The sequence below is a fragment of the Symphalangus syndactylus genome, chromosome 8 (genome assembly GCF_028878055.3).
Source record: "Symphalangus syndactylus isolate Jambi chromosome 8, NHGRI_mSymSyn1-v2.1_pri, whole genome shotgun sequence".
NCBI classification, from domain to species: domain Eukaryota; kingdom Metazoa; phylum Chordata; class Mammalia; order Primates; family Hylobatidae; genus Symphalangus; species Symphalangus syndactylus.
Window position 1 is genome coordinate 77,899,333 of NC_072430.2, and position 16,533 is coordinate 77,915,865.

The 16,533-nt window shown below is 34.0% G+C and overlaps 1 protein-coding gene across 3 annotated transcripts in view; it reads right to left on the reverse strand.

Annotated features, from left to right (window-relative positions):
* Nucleotides 1–238: 238 nt before the first annotated feature.
* SP3 (Sp3 transcription factor) overlaps nucleotides 239–16,533 on the reverse strand; it is a 55,837-nt gene continuing 39,542 nt past the window's right edge. For all 3 annotated transcript variants that reach the window (XM_055289770.2, XM_063645598.1, XM_055289771.1), the window contains 3 exons: nucleotides 10,249–10,441; nucleotides 4,747–4,943; nucleotides 239–1,965 (listed from right to left, as the gene is read on the reverse strand). In XM_055289770.2, the coding sequence (XP_055145745.1) occupies nucleotides 1,649–1,965; nucleotides 4,747–4,943; nucleotides 10,249–10,441 (707 nt within the window). In that variant the 3' untranslated portion in view covers nucleotides 239–1,648. The remainder of the gene's footprint in view (nucleotides 1,966–4,746; nucleotides 4,944–10,248; nucleotides 10,442–16,533) is intronic.

The following is a 16,533-nucleotide window of genomic DNA, read 5'->3' on the forward strand; positions in this document are numbered from 1 at the left end:
GGGCTAAGACTTTTTTTCAAAAATTCTATTTATTAAGCTCATTCTTATTTACTCTAGGTAAAAAATTAGTAAATGACCAGTGACACCATGTATCTCTTCTTCAAATAAATATGCCTGTTTACAATTCAGTGTCTAAAATCAAGAATCTAAAAATAAAAAGCCAAGTTGAAGAAAAATAAACCACCAATTCTTACCCCATACCACTGCAATATTTTTAATGCATAGGAATACAACAAACTCAAAAGAAAAAAAAAATAGTGTTTTATTAACTACCACACTGTTATAATACACTTGAAACGTACAATAAGGTAGCCTTTAAATTTGAGGTGGTCTTAAGAATAACAAATGAACAGAATTCCAAATTTTTGAAATAGGTGAACTGCTGCAGTTACAGGTATACATTTAGGAAAACTGTATAGCTCTTACAAGACCAGCAATGTAACTTTATTTTGTACATTTTTAAATTGAAAATATAAACAATAATTAAAAAATAAAAAGAAAATACAGCATAATAAAAAACATACGTTTCTCAATTAAATGTACTGGATACATATAAATTTTAAGGGAAGAAGCAAAAAAGGAAAATGATTGATATTTAAGTGCAGACTGACTACCTAGACAAAAAAAAAAGACTTAAAAAAATATCATAAAACCTCTAGTTCTTCTATGACTAATATCCATATGGTTGGAGTATCGTCACTATGGAAGTGATTTTGTTATGTTTGCATATGTTATACTTTACTGGTAATTTACATGATGGCTTTTAAGGCCCTGGGAGACATGGTTTTTGGAAACAAGATTGGATAAAAATCACTGCTAAGACGCAATACACCTTATTTTTTTGGTCCTCCAATAGTCAAGAAAAGGGATAATTCACTATAACATCCTCTTACCACCCAAATGCCTCAACTTATACATTTTAAACTCTTTTAAACATTGGTTATATTGCCCAACTTCGTTATTGAAAGAATATTAACAAGACATTATTTTGGCAAATTAAATCTTAAACATGGCTTTTCAACAGGATTTAAAAGGTGACTATCCCTAGAGTTCCATGTTAAAATGTAGTTTTCAAAATCTTACAAGAGTAATGCTTAAAATATTGTACATAGTTAACCTAATTAAAATAATTAGCTTCAAAATGACAAATTGATAAGCTAAGTAAAGCCTACACTATGTAACATTTGCTTGGAAACTTGATTTGTCAGTTATGCATAATAAAAATTCCAGTCATCAAGAAAATTACAAAATTTTTTATCATAACATGATTTCTTTCACCCACCAGCTTTTTTATCTTACAATAGATAAATACCAACATGTTCTCATTTTTACACTAAACCACACAGGATTGATGCATTTGGTTAGACTACCATTCGCATTGTTAAATTCAATTTTCTCTTTATATAACTTGGTAAAATTTCATTTCTTCTAGATTCCAAAAGTACCTACAAAACCCATGCAATTTTACCATTTTTAATATACTATGGAATATCATACAAAGTAAGGCATTTCAGTGTCATGTATAACCAAGTTACTGTCAATCCAAAAATTTTTGCACATCAATAAAAAGATATCTAAGAACTTAGGAACAATATTCTTCTCACTACTGTATAAAAATAACCACAATGAATAAGTATTTGTGTAATATTTACTCCATTGTCTCATTTCCAGAAACTGTGACAAGCTGTAAAGGTATTTCAGTGTTGGTAAGGATATCTTGATTGCTGGTGGCGGAAGTATTAACAGTTCCTATCCCTGAAACAGAACCTTGTTGAATATTTGCAAGGATAAGCGTTGTTCCTCCTGCAGTAATCAAAGTATCATCTCGCGCAGCTTCCACAGATGCCAGCACTGTACTGCTAGAGTGAATACCTTTTTTATTCTGGTGTGTTTTAATATGTTTGGCAAGGTGGTCACTTCTCATAAAGCGTTTTGAGCATTCTGGACAAACAAATTTCTTCTCACCTGTTAAGAAAAAAATTAAGTTACTTGGTTTTAAAAATTCAACTTTAATAGCTCAATCATCTCCCCCAAAACAGAAAGTAAGTCAACGCTGACAGGTGAGGATGGGAGCTACCCCTGCCAGATTTCTCTTACAGAATATTTCTCCTTAAAATAAATCTTTCATCTTTACTTTCTGATGAACAGCAATCTTCAAACATGTATTATATAATAGATGGATATTCAAATAAGACTTTAATATCTCAACTATGCTAAGAGTTTGTTTGAAATACCTGTGTTAAGATGCCAGCTAAAAAATTAGCATCTATAACACATTTTAAAGTCTAAATAAAAGTATATTCTTTCACACTATAATTAAAATACTAACATGCCGTGTTCATGATACTAAACCTTCAACTCTTAAATATGAATTAAAGCAACAGGGTACTTCTAGATTAAAGAAATGACACCACAAGCTTGAGATCCAAAAAGAATGAGTAATCCTTAGAAAAATGAATCTGGCTAGCTGACTTGATTTCAGCTACAACAATCAAGAACAAGCCTAATATGTCAAGATGTTAAAGTTGTTAAAACCCTGATGCCTAAATTTATTTCCCAGCATGAATAAAGTAAGTTTAAATACAAAAGACAGACTGAACTTCTATTATGTTGAAGACCGACTCTGCAAGAGGATTACCAAGACAAAAAGCCAACCTAAAAGGAATTCAGAGAGAAATCAATAAAAATCAATCAATAAATCTAGTAAATATTTTCTTAATTCCTTTCTTCAAAAATGTCTTAGCCTGTCTGTATCCTTTGTTCTAGCACCTCTACTCTACATAGGTCTTTATCAGACCTCACGCTTGAACTATACTGCAGTCACATCCTAGTCTCTCTCTCTCCAGACATATCTTCCTTAAAGACCAAATTTCTTTACATCAGAAAACTTCAAGATTATATTAAGTGATATGGAAATGCAAGGGTAACTTGCAGACGATGTAACAGTTTAGATGCTCCACTGCCTAATTTACAAGGACCTTTAAAATGTGCCTCAATCCTACTTAACAGAAATATTATATAAAATCTCATCCTCATTCACCGCTACAAAAAAAAAAAAGGTCTCTCACTTCTTCTATTAACATACCATCATTTTTCTACTAAAGTATTTCCCAGTTTCTCTTGTAACATTAGTCCTGAGAGGTACTCCATGGCAAACGGCACAATGATCAACAAGGTTAGGAAATGCTACACACATTACATCACTAACTTATAGATGCAAGCTGTCCATCTAGCATTTAATTTAAAGGTCCTACGAGGTACTGCCTTGAAGGTACTTGTACCCTCTTTAGCCCAGTATTTCCTACACTTACTTGATCATTGACCTTTCTCTCCCTTTTACATTATTCCTTTTTACAACCTGCTGATAAAATCGTACTGAGGAAAATTCTGTTACAGGGCCATCGTAAGGTCTATTATCCCATACTTTACTATCCCAAGCAATAATTATCTGTTTCTGAGCCTTTTCAACGGCAGACTGCAACGCAAAATCTTTTATCTACTTTTTTTTTTTTTTTTTTGAGACAGGATCTCACTTTGTCACCCAGGCTGCAGTACAGTGGCATGACCTTGGCTCACTGCAACTGCCAGCCGCCCCCTGGGCTCAAGCAATCCTCCCACCTCAGCCTCCTGAGCAGCTGGGACTACAGGCACACACCATCACGCCCGGCTATTTTTTGTCTTTTTAGGAGAGTCACGGTTTCACCATGTTGCCCAGGCTGGTCTCAAACTCCTGAGGCTCAAGCAATCTGCCTTCCTTGGCCTCCTGAACTGCCGGGATTACAGGCATGGGCCAGCATGACCAGCAGCCTTATCTACTTTCTTAATTGTCTGTTGCAGTTTCATGTAGGTTAATCTCATCTGTCTACCTACCCAATGAGAGACAGGAACTAAAACAATTAGAGCATCTGTGTACTACTACAGACCTCATAGGTAATTTTATACAATACTGAAGGCCAAAGTAGGAGATGTGAAGCAATGTCAGAGATAGTTTATTCGCTTAACCTAATAGGGAACTTGGATTGGAATCCAGATGACTTCAAAATCCATGTCGTTCTCCATTTCACCATGCTTCTTCCAAGCTCTCTAGAGACTGTAAATACGTATTTTTCAATTCTCCAGTGTTGAGCATAGACTGATGAACACTTTAATCATTTACATGGTAGTAGGAAAAAACTATCTCTAAGGTTAGGTTTCAGTGTAGATCAGTCACAGGTCCATTTCATTTAACAACCACACAACACTATGTAAAAATAATATAATGAGAGAAAGTCTTCACATCAACATTGCCTTGGTTATTCCTCAGTGAAATACCTTTCCCTTACCTCAGAGATACTAAAAACAAAAGAAAAGGTGAAATGGCCAAATATGTCAGAAGAAACAGGAGTATTTTTTGTTACAGTGTTAAGGGGAAAGAAAAAAAATAGCATAGATCAAGAGTAAAAGCTGACAACTAATTAAAAATGTTAACAGAATAAAAATAGCATAAATGTGGTTTAAAGCATTCAATAATGTCAATAAAAGCTACCCAAAGTCTACTTAAATATAACTTTATTTTAGAAGATAAACCATACTGACTTGTTCTTTGGAATTTGTGTTATTAAGATGGTGTTACTAAAGGTAAAAATTGGATGTAATTCATTGTATTTTAAAGATACAGTTCAGTAAGAAATGCTAATAAAAAAGAAGTCAAGGCAGTTACGTAGCCCTATAATTCATTTTTGTCTGTTAAAAGTAAATATTAGTAACCTGTATGTGTTCTTCTGTGCCTCTGTAATTCATCACTTCGAGTAAATCTTTTACCACAGTACATCCAGTTACAAACAAAAGGGCGTTCTCCAGAATGCCAACGCAGATGAGCTCTCAGATGTGAGGTCTTCCCATAGACTTTACCACATCCTGGTATATGACAAATGTGTTGCTTCTTTTTCCCAAGATTGGTACCTCTAAAAAACACACACAGAATAATATATACTTACATGAAAATATTCAAATAGACATTACCATTTATATCATATATCCCCATGTTGAATTTTAAATAGAAGACATTATCATTACAAAGTCAATCAGAAACCAAAACCATTTAAAATCAGTTTAAATGAAAATTTCAAGCATATACATTTTATATATTAACCTTAATCCAGAATTAATGTGATTGTTGTCCAAATGTAAATATGCTCAAGAATTGTGTAATTAAAAGGACATTTCATATGTAAAGAATGTACAATAAAGCTATTCTTCTATCAGAACCATTCACAAATTCTACGAATAAGCCTGATCCAATTAATTATATAGGAAACTAAATGTGGTCTGTATTCAAAAGTCATGGTGTCAGATAATCAAAAATATATTTAAACCAAAGAATGAATGTGTAACTGATCACAGGCACAATTAAAAGATATAGGCAGCTTTAGCAGACTTTAATATGATTTAAGAATATTTATTCATATTTGTGTGGCCACACTCTGAATATACAGACTTGCAGGAAGCTTTTTTTTAAATCTAAAGCAATGGTCTGAACTCCCTTAGCATTAGATGAGATAAATACAAATCAAAATTATCTTTACATTTAAAATTCCCTTCATATTAACCATGTAAAAGATACCCAAAATTAGACACAAGAGATATAATAAAATACAGTTTTCTCCACATCACAAAATTTGACATTTATTACATTTCAGTATTTGATAACCAAGAGCAGGGTTTAGAAGATATGAGATTAGATGAGTGAACACAGGTATCTTAGCCTAAGCAAGAAGAAAACTTTTTTGATCCCAGAATTGATCATTTGAATAGTATTAAACACTACAGAAAATGTTATTTCTCAACCTTTTAAAATAAAAAAAAAATTAGGCTAGTTACTGAATAAAAATAAATTAGTTTTTAAAAAACATGACACTTTGGACAAAACAATTTGTATAAACTTTACAATGTTTCTGAGTTTTTTTTAAAAAGTACATTTAGCCCCCTCCCCAACTCCCCTCCTCCCCCAATCTCACAGTTTAGGCATATCCTGTAAAACTTTCTATAGCCTGTAAATCCTCCTGTATACAATACACCTATCGTTTTTCAAATTTACTGGAAAAATGCATATTTCCCCACATTTATATTTTAATGTACTCACACTCAGTAGCATGTGAAATTGCCATAGGACAAACAGTGCTAAACGGTGCAGTGCTGGCTGTTAGATGCCATAGGTGTTCTGAACAGGGAGACATCAATGTGGGCTCCAGTAGTTAGAGAAGGCTTCGTGGAGGAGGTGGGTAGGATTTAGATAGAAAGGAGGGAAGGCATTCCAGGCAGAGGAATAGCATAAGTAAAGACAAGGAGGAGTCATGCTGTTGTCTCAAGGGCAAGGATGTCATAATCTAACACAATTCTAGTTTCTGCTCCAGTCCACCCCCAATTTCTACAACTCTCTTCAAAGAGCTGAGTTGAGTGAAACAGGTTTTTCTGGCTCCCTTGCAATGCCAAAGTCTTATTAACCAAAGCCAATATTGATTCCATTTAATTTAGATTTTTAAATTTATTTTATTATTTAAAAATCCCTAAGAAAAACAGCAATGTTTGTGGCTATTGGTGTACAAACCAATTTTACGTATCGTGTTCACCATAGCAATTTCACAGAGAACCCAATTCAGTTCACTCGTGTACTCATTATTTCATGCCTCTCCTCTAAGCCTACCACTCAGGTCAATCAACGCGCTTTTACAAACTCAAGAGTGCATTTCACAAACTTAGCAAAATTTAGCATGGGAACACTAACAAAGCACAAGACTAACAAATTAACAGCAACAAATCTGGGTTCTCAAAGAAGCAAGAAGCTAGGGAAGGTATTTTTAACTGAATTATTAGGAAATAAGAAATATTATTTGAAAATGGGATAGGCATCTAAGAAAGAAAAAACATAGGGGTGGGGTTGCATACATATTTAAGGAAAAAGCTCAACATCCAGGCCCCAAATTCTATTTAAAAAGAAAATTTCATTCAAGGTAAGATATAGATATGGTAGATGTGGATTTACGGCATGTCATATGAAGAAGGCTTGAAGGGAGAGAACTGAAGTGAATTTCTCAACAAAGTTCAGGTAAGAAAAGATTTAAAGTTTTCTTCTTGATTAATATCCACACCACTAATGCCTATAATATAGGAAAAACTAATAATTTTACATTTTTATTCTTGAGTGTCTAAACTTGTTCCCAGTAATTTAATAATGCTAAGATAGAGTGGAAGCTAAACTGTGGGTAGAGGGGTTAAGAAAAGTTAAGTAAATACTCTCTTCTGCTCAGGGTGGGAAAAACAGGACATAAACTGAAATGCTGACAAAGAAAACAGATTGTGCACAATTTTAAAAATATGGACTGATGTTTAATCCATACAAAACCTATATAACAATCACGCCTCTAGAATGTATTTTACTTACAATTATTTGTCTCTCACTAGGTTCTCTCTCACTAGTTTAAACAGTCTCTGAAAGCTGGTTCTGCTCAATAAATATTTGCTACATAATTACAATTTTTAAATATTTTATATTTTATACCTTACTTTAAAAGATAAACAAATAAAATTTACTTCTCTAAAGATGAATAAAATTAGTTCTCTAAAAATGCCATCTTGCCCATATTCTTTAAAAAAATAATGGTTGCAAAAAAAGACAAATATTCTAAAAAAATTTTTTTAACTACTATCTGTATCACCTTGCAGAATACTTTAGAATAGTTGGGATTTACTACCGATGTTATGCTTCTACCAATTAAGTACAATTGTCATCTACACAAGTGTGTCTATCACACATATACTGCTTAAATTTTGTTCAAACAAGCTCTAAGAAACAATATAGTTTCTTTTCTTAGGAATCTCAATTTTTATTGCTTAGAATAAGTGAGCTATTAAAGAATGAAGTCACAAAAGTTCTAGAAAAAATGTAAATGAACATTTTTATAATTCTCAGAATATGGAAAACTTGTAATAGCATGGTAACAAGGCATCTAATAAAGGAAAGGCTGATCAACTTTAAATTTTTCTACTTAAAATGTTTGCAAGCTGTAAGTGATGGAACTGTTTCTTTACTTGTGTAATAACAATGCCTTCTGTAAACCACTGACAAAGGCAATGTAAAACTGGGAAAAAACATTTGCACATGACACAGTTACATAAATTAACAGATTTCCAAAAAAAAAAAGAAACAATTCAAAAAATAAATTTTAAAATGGCAAAATAACATCCCCAAAAATGCTCAACCTCACCAAGTAATTTAAAAATATACTAAATAAGACAATATTAAGGTATTTTTCATCTGTCAGACTTTCAAAGGTTAAAAATAATTGTAAAATTCATTGTTGGCAAGGGTGTGGGAAACGAGATACTCTCACACACTGGTGGTTAGAGTATAAACTAGCCTTTCTAGCAGACGATTTCCTTTAACCCAGCAATTTCACTTCTGCCAACTTATACAAATAAAATTATCAGACAAATGTGCAAAGACATACGTGTAAGATTATGACAATAAATTCCCAACGAAAGATGTTAAATCACTCTACATCCATACAATAGAATACAACAGAATACTATACAGCCATAAAAATGATTCAGACTATATAGACTTGAAAATATGGTCACAAAAACTCTCAAAACAAGAACAGACATATAAAACAGTGAGAATAAGATGATTCTACTTTAAAATACATATAACATCTTGAAGGACATATACAAACATGTTACTAGCTTATCTTGAAGTGGGGTGGGATTTTGGTGTTTTTAAATGTCCTATATTTCTACATTTTTATGAGCATGTCTTAGTTTAATAAACATAAATTAAAACATTTTCATTTTAAAATAAAGAATAAGTGAAACAAAGGCCAGGCCTCCATTAGATTTGACTTTTGTGAATAATTTATCTTAAAAGCCTCTCTAAAATGAGTTTCAGAAAAGTTACTGCCTAGCTAGAATTCACAATTTTAATTGACCAAAATATGTCAAAAAACCAAATTTTAAACTAATTACAATAAACATGAATACCTAAGGATCAGATGTAGAAGGAGAGTTACTTGGGAGGCAGTACAGTTTAACGGTTAAGGCTCTGGAGTAAAACTAGGTCCAAATCCCTGTTGTGTGTGCTCTTAGGAGTCATTCAACCTCTCTATGTCTCACTTCTAACACCACTGGGAATACGATAAGCTCTCAATGTTACCAGTTGTTAGCGATTATTATTACTGGAAAGGGCTGGCCAATGTGCAACTCAAAGGCAGATAGAAAAGCTCTATTAGATCAAGTTTGTTAACTGTATTAAAAGTACATTTTATCTACTTAAACAGTGCATTTCTAAGAAAGGTATGTTAACTTTCACCATGACAAGGGATTTGGTTAAGTATGGCTTTAGAGTTCTATCCGTTTTTGCTCTATATATTTCAAAGCTGCACAAAAAAGGGACCGTGACTATTAAATCTTCTTGGTGGAAATTTAATATTATTAACAAGAAATACATCTCTGTCTTATTTGGGGCTTTCACCTCAATCCCATCTCGTGTGATATATTAACACTGCTATCCAAGTTTTCTTTTTGTTAATACTTGCCTGATAAATCTTTTTCCATCCCTCATCTTCAATATTCCTGTGCCAATTATTTGAGGTGCTCTTTATAATCAACATCAGTCTGGATCTTGTTTTTTTTTTTTTTTTAAATATGATCTGAGTCTCAATCTCTTCATTATTAAGCTTAGTACATCCACATTTAACATAATTTCTGATCATTTTGAGTTTACTCCAGTCATGTTATTCTGTCTTAAAATTTACCTTTAAAAAGACTGACTGAAATACAATCCCATTTTTAAAAAATTCAATCTATTAAGGCTTATTTTTCACTTCTATTGAAAATGGAAATACTTATGCTTATCAGCCATTCTGAACTTAATTTTTACGTAACTGCTATTCTCAACCTAAAAAATCAACTTTTTATCTATATTTAGGCAAATTCCATTGCTGGTTTGCAAACAGGCTAATTTCTGATCAGTGTGGGCCTGTTAAATGGCATCTGCTACACCATTTTTTATAGTAATTTTAGTTTAAAAAACACTGAGAACTGAAAATCCAATTCTATATATTTTGTTCTCTAACTTCTGCCACACACATACACACACACCGAAAATGATCATGTAATAATTTCTCATAATTAAATGACATAGCATGCAGTATTTCAAAAATCAGAATGATATTAGCACTCTTAAAAATATATACGTGTTTCATGTATGCATACCTTCCACCACCTTCTTTACAGTTGGGACAGGTGCAAGCTACCCTCCGAAGTCTTTTTCCTTCTTGATGTTGTTGGTCCCCTTCTTCATCTACCACCTGTACTCTTAAGTGTGTTAGGTCATTGGTATTCAAGGTAGAATCACCACTGAGCTGCCACTCTTCAGGATCAGGTTCTTCTTCCTTGATCCTAATATCTAAAGGCAAAAAAAAAAAAAAAAAAAAAAAAACAAATACAGATGAGAAGCAATCAAATGGCCCAAAAAGACAGCATGAAATTACATGTCCTCTCCCAATGTTACAACCTTGCATGCACTACTTCTCTTGCCTAGACTGTTTTCTAGTTATTTTGTTCCTCATCTAACCTCTATCTATCCTTCAAGACTAGTTGGAGAGTAATCTCCTGTATAAATGCTTATAGTAGAATTAATTACATTAATTAGTTCATATGTCCCTTTAGATAATAAATGCTTCACTCAAAGTTCTCAGAAAATACAATCTCCCTAAATGAACAAGTCTTCCATAAGAAATAACTTCTAGTATAGGTAATAATCTACCTGGAAGAACTTTCTCCTCTACTTTTCTATGCCTTTTATGTGCAAATAATACATAAAGAGATGTTACAAGATTAAGTCAGTTCACACAGATCAGACCACAAAGTGCTCACTAAAGACAATAAATTAATTGCCCAAAAAGTGTTATACCCAATTTCTAATCACTGCACTCATTCATACACATCTGGGTATACTTTCAAATTCTCACCATAAAATCAATTAATGTAGTAAGCCCTCAATACTTCTCCTTTGCATACCAACTTAATACAGATACCTTAAAAATAAGTCTCCAGTACCAGGCACTTAAGTTTACATCTTCCTTGGTATCTCAGTATAGATGACAGGAAAACACTTTGTTTTACTGTGCTGTATTAGTGTCCTACATGGTGGCTAATTATTCTTAGAAATCCACTATTTATAAGGCTCAGGAGAAACGAAAGTAATAATCCATCAAAATGACCCACAAAAGTAAGAAAAGGTATTCAACATTGTTAAGTATCAGGGAAATAAAAAGTTAATTCACAATGAGGTATCATTACACACCCAAAGAAATGACTAGAAATTTTAAAACAGACCGTACAGACTGTTGGCAAAGAAGTGGAACAACTGAAACTCCCACAGTGATGGTAGATGTGTAGATCAGTACAACCACTTTGGAAACTCTTTCATCTGTGTCTTCTAAAAGTGAACCTATGTATACCCTACAGCTCAATTTCCCCTAGGTACACACCCTACAGAAATGCATACACTTAACACCAAAATACATGTACAAAATTTACAGCAATGTTATTTGTAATCACCCTAAACTAGAAAAACTCACATATCCTCTAGTATTGGAATGGAAAAATAAATCGTATTTGTTCATACAATGGAACATGTTAAAACAATGAACATTAACAACAACCTACATGCAACAGAAATGAATCTCTCAAAACATTTCGAACAAAAGAAGCCCCCCTGCACCCCCTATGTATTCCCTTTATATACAGGGAATGGGATCATGTATGATATTTATATAAAGAAATTTTCATTTATATAAGATTCATAACAATTGGCAATGATTCCAACCATATGACACGTTGCAAAAGGCAAAACTATGGAGACAGTAAAAAAGATCAGTGGTTGCCAGGAATTAAAGGGGAGGGAGGGATGAATAGGCACAGCACAGAGGTATTTTCATTTTAGAGTACTGAAAATACTATGTATGATGCAGTATAGGTGGATGCATGGCATGCATTTGTTCAAACTTACAGAACGTATAAACACGAAGAGGGAACCCTAATGTAGAGTATGGACTTTGGGTGATAATACATCAAGCAAATTCATCAACTGTAACTGAACCACTCTGAATGATGGGGGATGTTGACATAGGGAAGGGTATGCATGTGCAGGGGCAGGGGATAAGGTGTATCTCTATACCTTCCTTTCAATTTTACTAAGCATCTCAACTGCTCTTTAAAAAAGTATTTATTTTTTTTTTTTGAGGTGGAGTCTTGCTCTGTGGTGGCGTGACCTCAGCTCACTGCAACCTCTGCCTCCTGGATTCAAGTGATTCTCCTGACTCAGCCTCCCGAGTAGCTGGGATTACAGGTGCCCGCCACCATGCCTGGCTAATTTTTGTATTTTTAGTAGAGACAGGGTTTCACCATGTTGGCCAGGCTGGTCTCAAACTCCTGACCTCAAGTGATCCACCCACCTCAGCCTCCCAAAGTGCTGGGATTACAGGCATGAGCCACTGAGCCCAGTCTAAAAATAATTATTTACATGTGAAGGGAGTGGGTGCTCCATGAGGATAGAAAAGTGGTGACTGCCTACTTTTGAGGGACATATATGACTGAGTACAGGGAGATTTCTGGGTTGCTGGTAATATCCTATTTCTTGATCTGGGTGGTAGTTTTCCTACATGTTCATTTTGTAAAATTTCATCAAGTTATATACATATGATCTGTACATTTTCTGAATGCATATTATACTTCGATACAAAGATTATTCTAAATTAAATATTTTAACGTAATTTATAGGGGATTACTTAGGAATTGTTGAAGACAATTTTTTTGCTTTACCTCTAGTTCCCACATAGTTGACTAAACCTTCCCCCATTTTTACACAAATAATAAACTTAAAATGAGTGTGTCCCACAAATTAAATTCATAATATGAAATTTAGAATATAATTTTATTCACTCAGCAACTATGTGTATGGCTACAATGTGCCAGTCACTGTTCTAGGTTCTAAGGATAAGGCAGTTAGCAAGTTAAAAATTCATGCTGACTGGGCATGGTGGCTCATGCCTGTAATACCAGCACTTTGGGAGACCGAAGCAGGAGAAACGATTGAACCTAGGAGTTCAAGACCAGCCTGGGCCAACAGAGAGAGGTCCCGTCACTATCCAAAAACAAACAAACAAAGAAATAAACAGGCCAGGCAGGCATGGTGGCACATGCCTTGTGGTCCCAGCTACTCAGGAGACTGAAGTGGGAGAATCACTTGAGCCCAGGAGGTTCAGGTTGCAGTGAGCCATGATCACATCACTGCCCTCCAGCCTGGGCAACAAAGCAAGACCCTGACACAGTTTAGATATTTGTCCCCATCCAAATCTTATGTTGAAATGTAATCCCCAATAGTGGAGGTGGAGCCTGGTAGGAGGTGATTGGATCATGGGGGCAGATTTCTCATAAATGGTTTAGCACCACTGTCTTGGCACTGTCCTTGCAATAGTTAAGAGATCTGGTTTAAGTGTGTGGCACCTTCCCTCCTACTCTCTCTTTCTCTGTCTCTCACCTCCCTCTACTTCTACCATGTGACATGCCCATTCCCCCTTTGCCTTCTGCCATGAGTAAAAGCTTCTTGAGGCCTTCCCAGACCCAGATGCCAACACTATGCTTCCTGTACAGCCTGCAGAACTGAGTCAATTAAACCTCTTATAAATTACCCAGTCCCAGGTATTTCTATATAGTAATACAGGAATGGCCTGACACAGTCTTAAAAAGAGATGATGGTGGCCTGAAGCTAAGGTATTGATGAGGAGGGGTAGAATTGGTCAGAAAATATGTTTAAAGTAGAGTCAAAGACATCTGCTAACAGACTGATAACAGGTTATCATGTGAGGAGCAAGAACAGAAAGAAGTTAAAAACACTCCCAAGGTTTTTTTTGTTTGTTTGTTTTTTAAATCCTGAGCAACTAGAAAGATGGAGTTGCCATTAACTGAGATACGGTAAACTGAAGGTAGAAAAGATTGCAGGAGAGGGGTGCCAGTCAGGGGCCTATTTTGAAATATTAAAGTTCTGAATGCCTACTGAATATCCAAATGAAGGTGTTGATCTGGCAGTCAACGGGTTTGGAGTTCAGGTAGAAATCTGGCCTGCCAATAACAGCATATACGTTAGGTATTGACAGTCATCTGGAATATAATGTAGACAGGAGGAAACCTTGCAGCATTCCAAAATTAACAAGCAGAGATTAAAAAGAACCAGCAAAGGGGACTGAGAGTGGCCAGTGAGATATGAGGAAACTGGTGTCCAGAAGTCAAACTGAAGAAATCATTTCGGGAAGAACTTAACTGTGTCAAATACTTAAAAAGTCAAGTAAAATAAAGACTAAAAAATGATCCTTGGATATAACATTGTGGTAATCACTGGTGATCTTGACAAGAACTGTGAGCACAAAACCCTGCCTAGTATAGACTCCAGAGAGTGGAAGGAGATGAACTATAAACAAGTACAGGTTAACTCTTTCCAAGGGTTTTGCTGTAAAAGCAAGCATTATAAAATTGACAATAGAGTTCCTAGGTTAGCCCACAAAGGTAGATTTGACACATAAGAGTACTTGAAATATTTGTAAATCAGCCTTTATATTCTGTAGCAATAGTGCACGCTAGCAGTATAAAGAAATGAATGTGATTTAAATTTGATTAATATTTGAGAAGTATGCAAAAAATTTAAGCAATTAAAACAGAAATTCAAGGAAATGTGCATGACACATTTAAGAACTTTATAAACAGCACTGTTTTTTTTATTATGTCTATTCTCCACCTCAAAATGTTTAAGTTTCCTTTTCACTTGGCGAGGTATTGCACTGACAGTATCTCTGTCCTGTGATTATGGCTGTTTTCAAGGCCTACCAATAAAACAAGCTTGTGAAAGGGGTATGTACAAAAGAAAAAAAAAATTCTGCATACCTGGGCAAGAATTGAAGAGAACAGAAAATTTAAATAATGAAATATACACATACACCTACACACACAATATGGTTACAAAGATAAGGCTAATTTTCAATATTAGTTAAGTATCAATAACTCAGGGCATGCCTAGATTTCTATTAAAAATATTACCAGAAGAAAATCCTAAATACCTCTTCCTAAAATTAACTGCTAATTATTTATCAATAGAGCTAATAGAACATTTAAGATAAATTCTTAACCAACTTATCAAGTCTGGAACACGCATACTTAATTTAAATAGCTAACATTAGATAAATATGAATTACAGTATGGTTGATAAAATGAGACATTATCTTTTATCAATAGTGTGCCATTAAGATTTTGTTGTTCTTATCAAAGTCTTTCATATTCTCTGCCTTCAACTTTTTTAAGCACTGAAGTAATTTGATTTAGAATTTGATTTAGAATCAAATTACTTCATTTGATTCTAAAAGTTTATTTTATTTACATTTTCCCTTTAATCAGCTTCACCTGCCATAAAAATCAGCTAATAGAACCACCGGATAATCCTACAATATCTCATGCATTATAAAGTTTCATTATTCCTCAGATTCCTATGGATATTTCAGAGGTACCAAGTTTTTTTCAACTTCTCTTCTAAGGGAATAGTTCTAAATTATAGATATGAGTTCCTAAAAATATAACTTCACTAATGCTAAAAGAAGTTAACACTTTAGGGGTAGGTTTTTAAAACTAAATGTTATCCCCTAACCAAATATAATAATAATTTTAAAAATATAGATGGATGGTTAATCACCATCTCTGCTTTAACATCAAGCAATCTCTTTCCCCAAATGCCACCTCCTTAGATTTGGATCATTACTCTTCTATAAACTGCTCCTTTCCTCCCATTTGAAATTAATCTTTTATTAACCTTTCATTTTTACAGCAGTTTTCCAAATTATCTTATATACACATACATATGAACATAACCAGAAATGACTGATTTTCTAATATATATTACAGAAGATATTTTATAGTCTTACCACAAATATGTGAGAAAAAGATGATGTGACCTGTAATACACTGACTATAAGATATTCACTTCACCTTATTAAATCTGAATAGTTAAGCCCCTGTTAAGGGGACAGTGTCCTACTCTCTCCAATGATGAACACGATGGCTAAACACATAAGATAAGGATTTACTACTTGTTGAGCACTATTCTAAGTGCTTACATATATTAACTCATGTCATGCTCCCAACTACACTGAGGTTAATATTATTTTTCCCCCTCCTTTCTAGATGAGAAAACAAAGAGGTTATGTAGTTTGCCTGAAGTCACACAGTTGAAAATGGATGGAGCCAGGATGTAAGATGGAAAACTGTGCAAAACCATATTGCAGATATCGCTAAAGATCAACTTCCTACCAGGGCCAGTTCATTCATAGGAACAGCAGCTTTAAGTTAGCTTCCCTGTATATAAATATATGCAATTTTAATTAGTTTTAGTTTAATTAAATCAAATCAAAGTGAGTTTAAAAATCTAGGAAGGATAAACTTTAGTATATACAT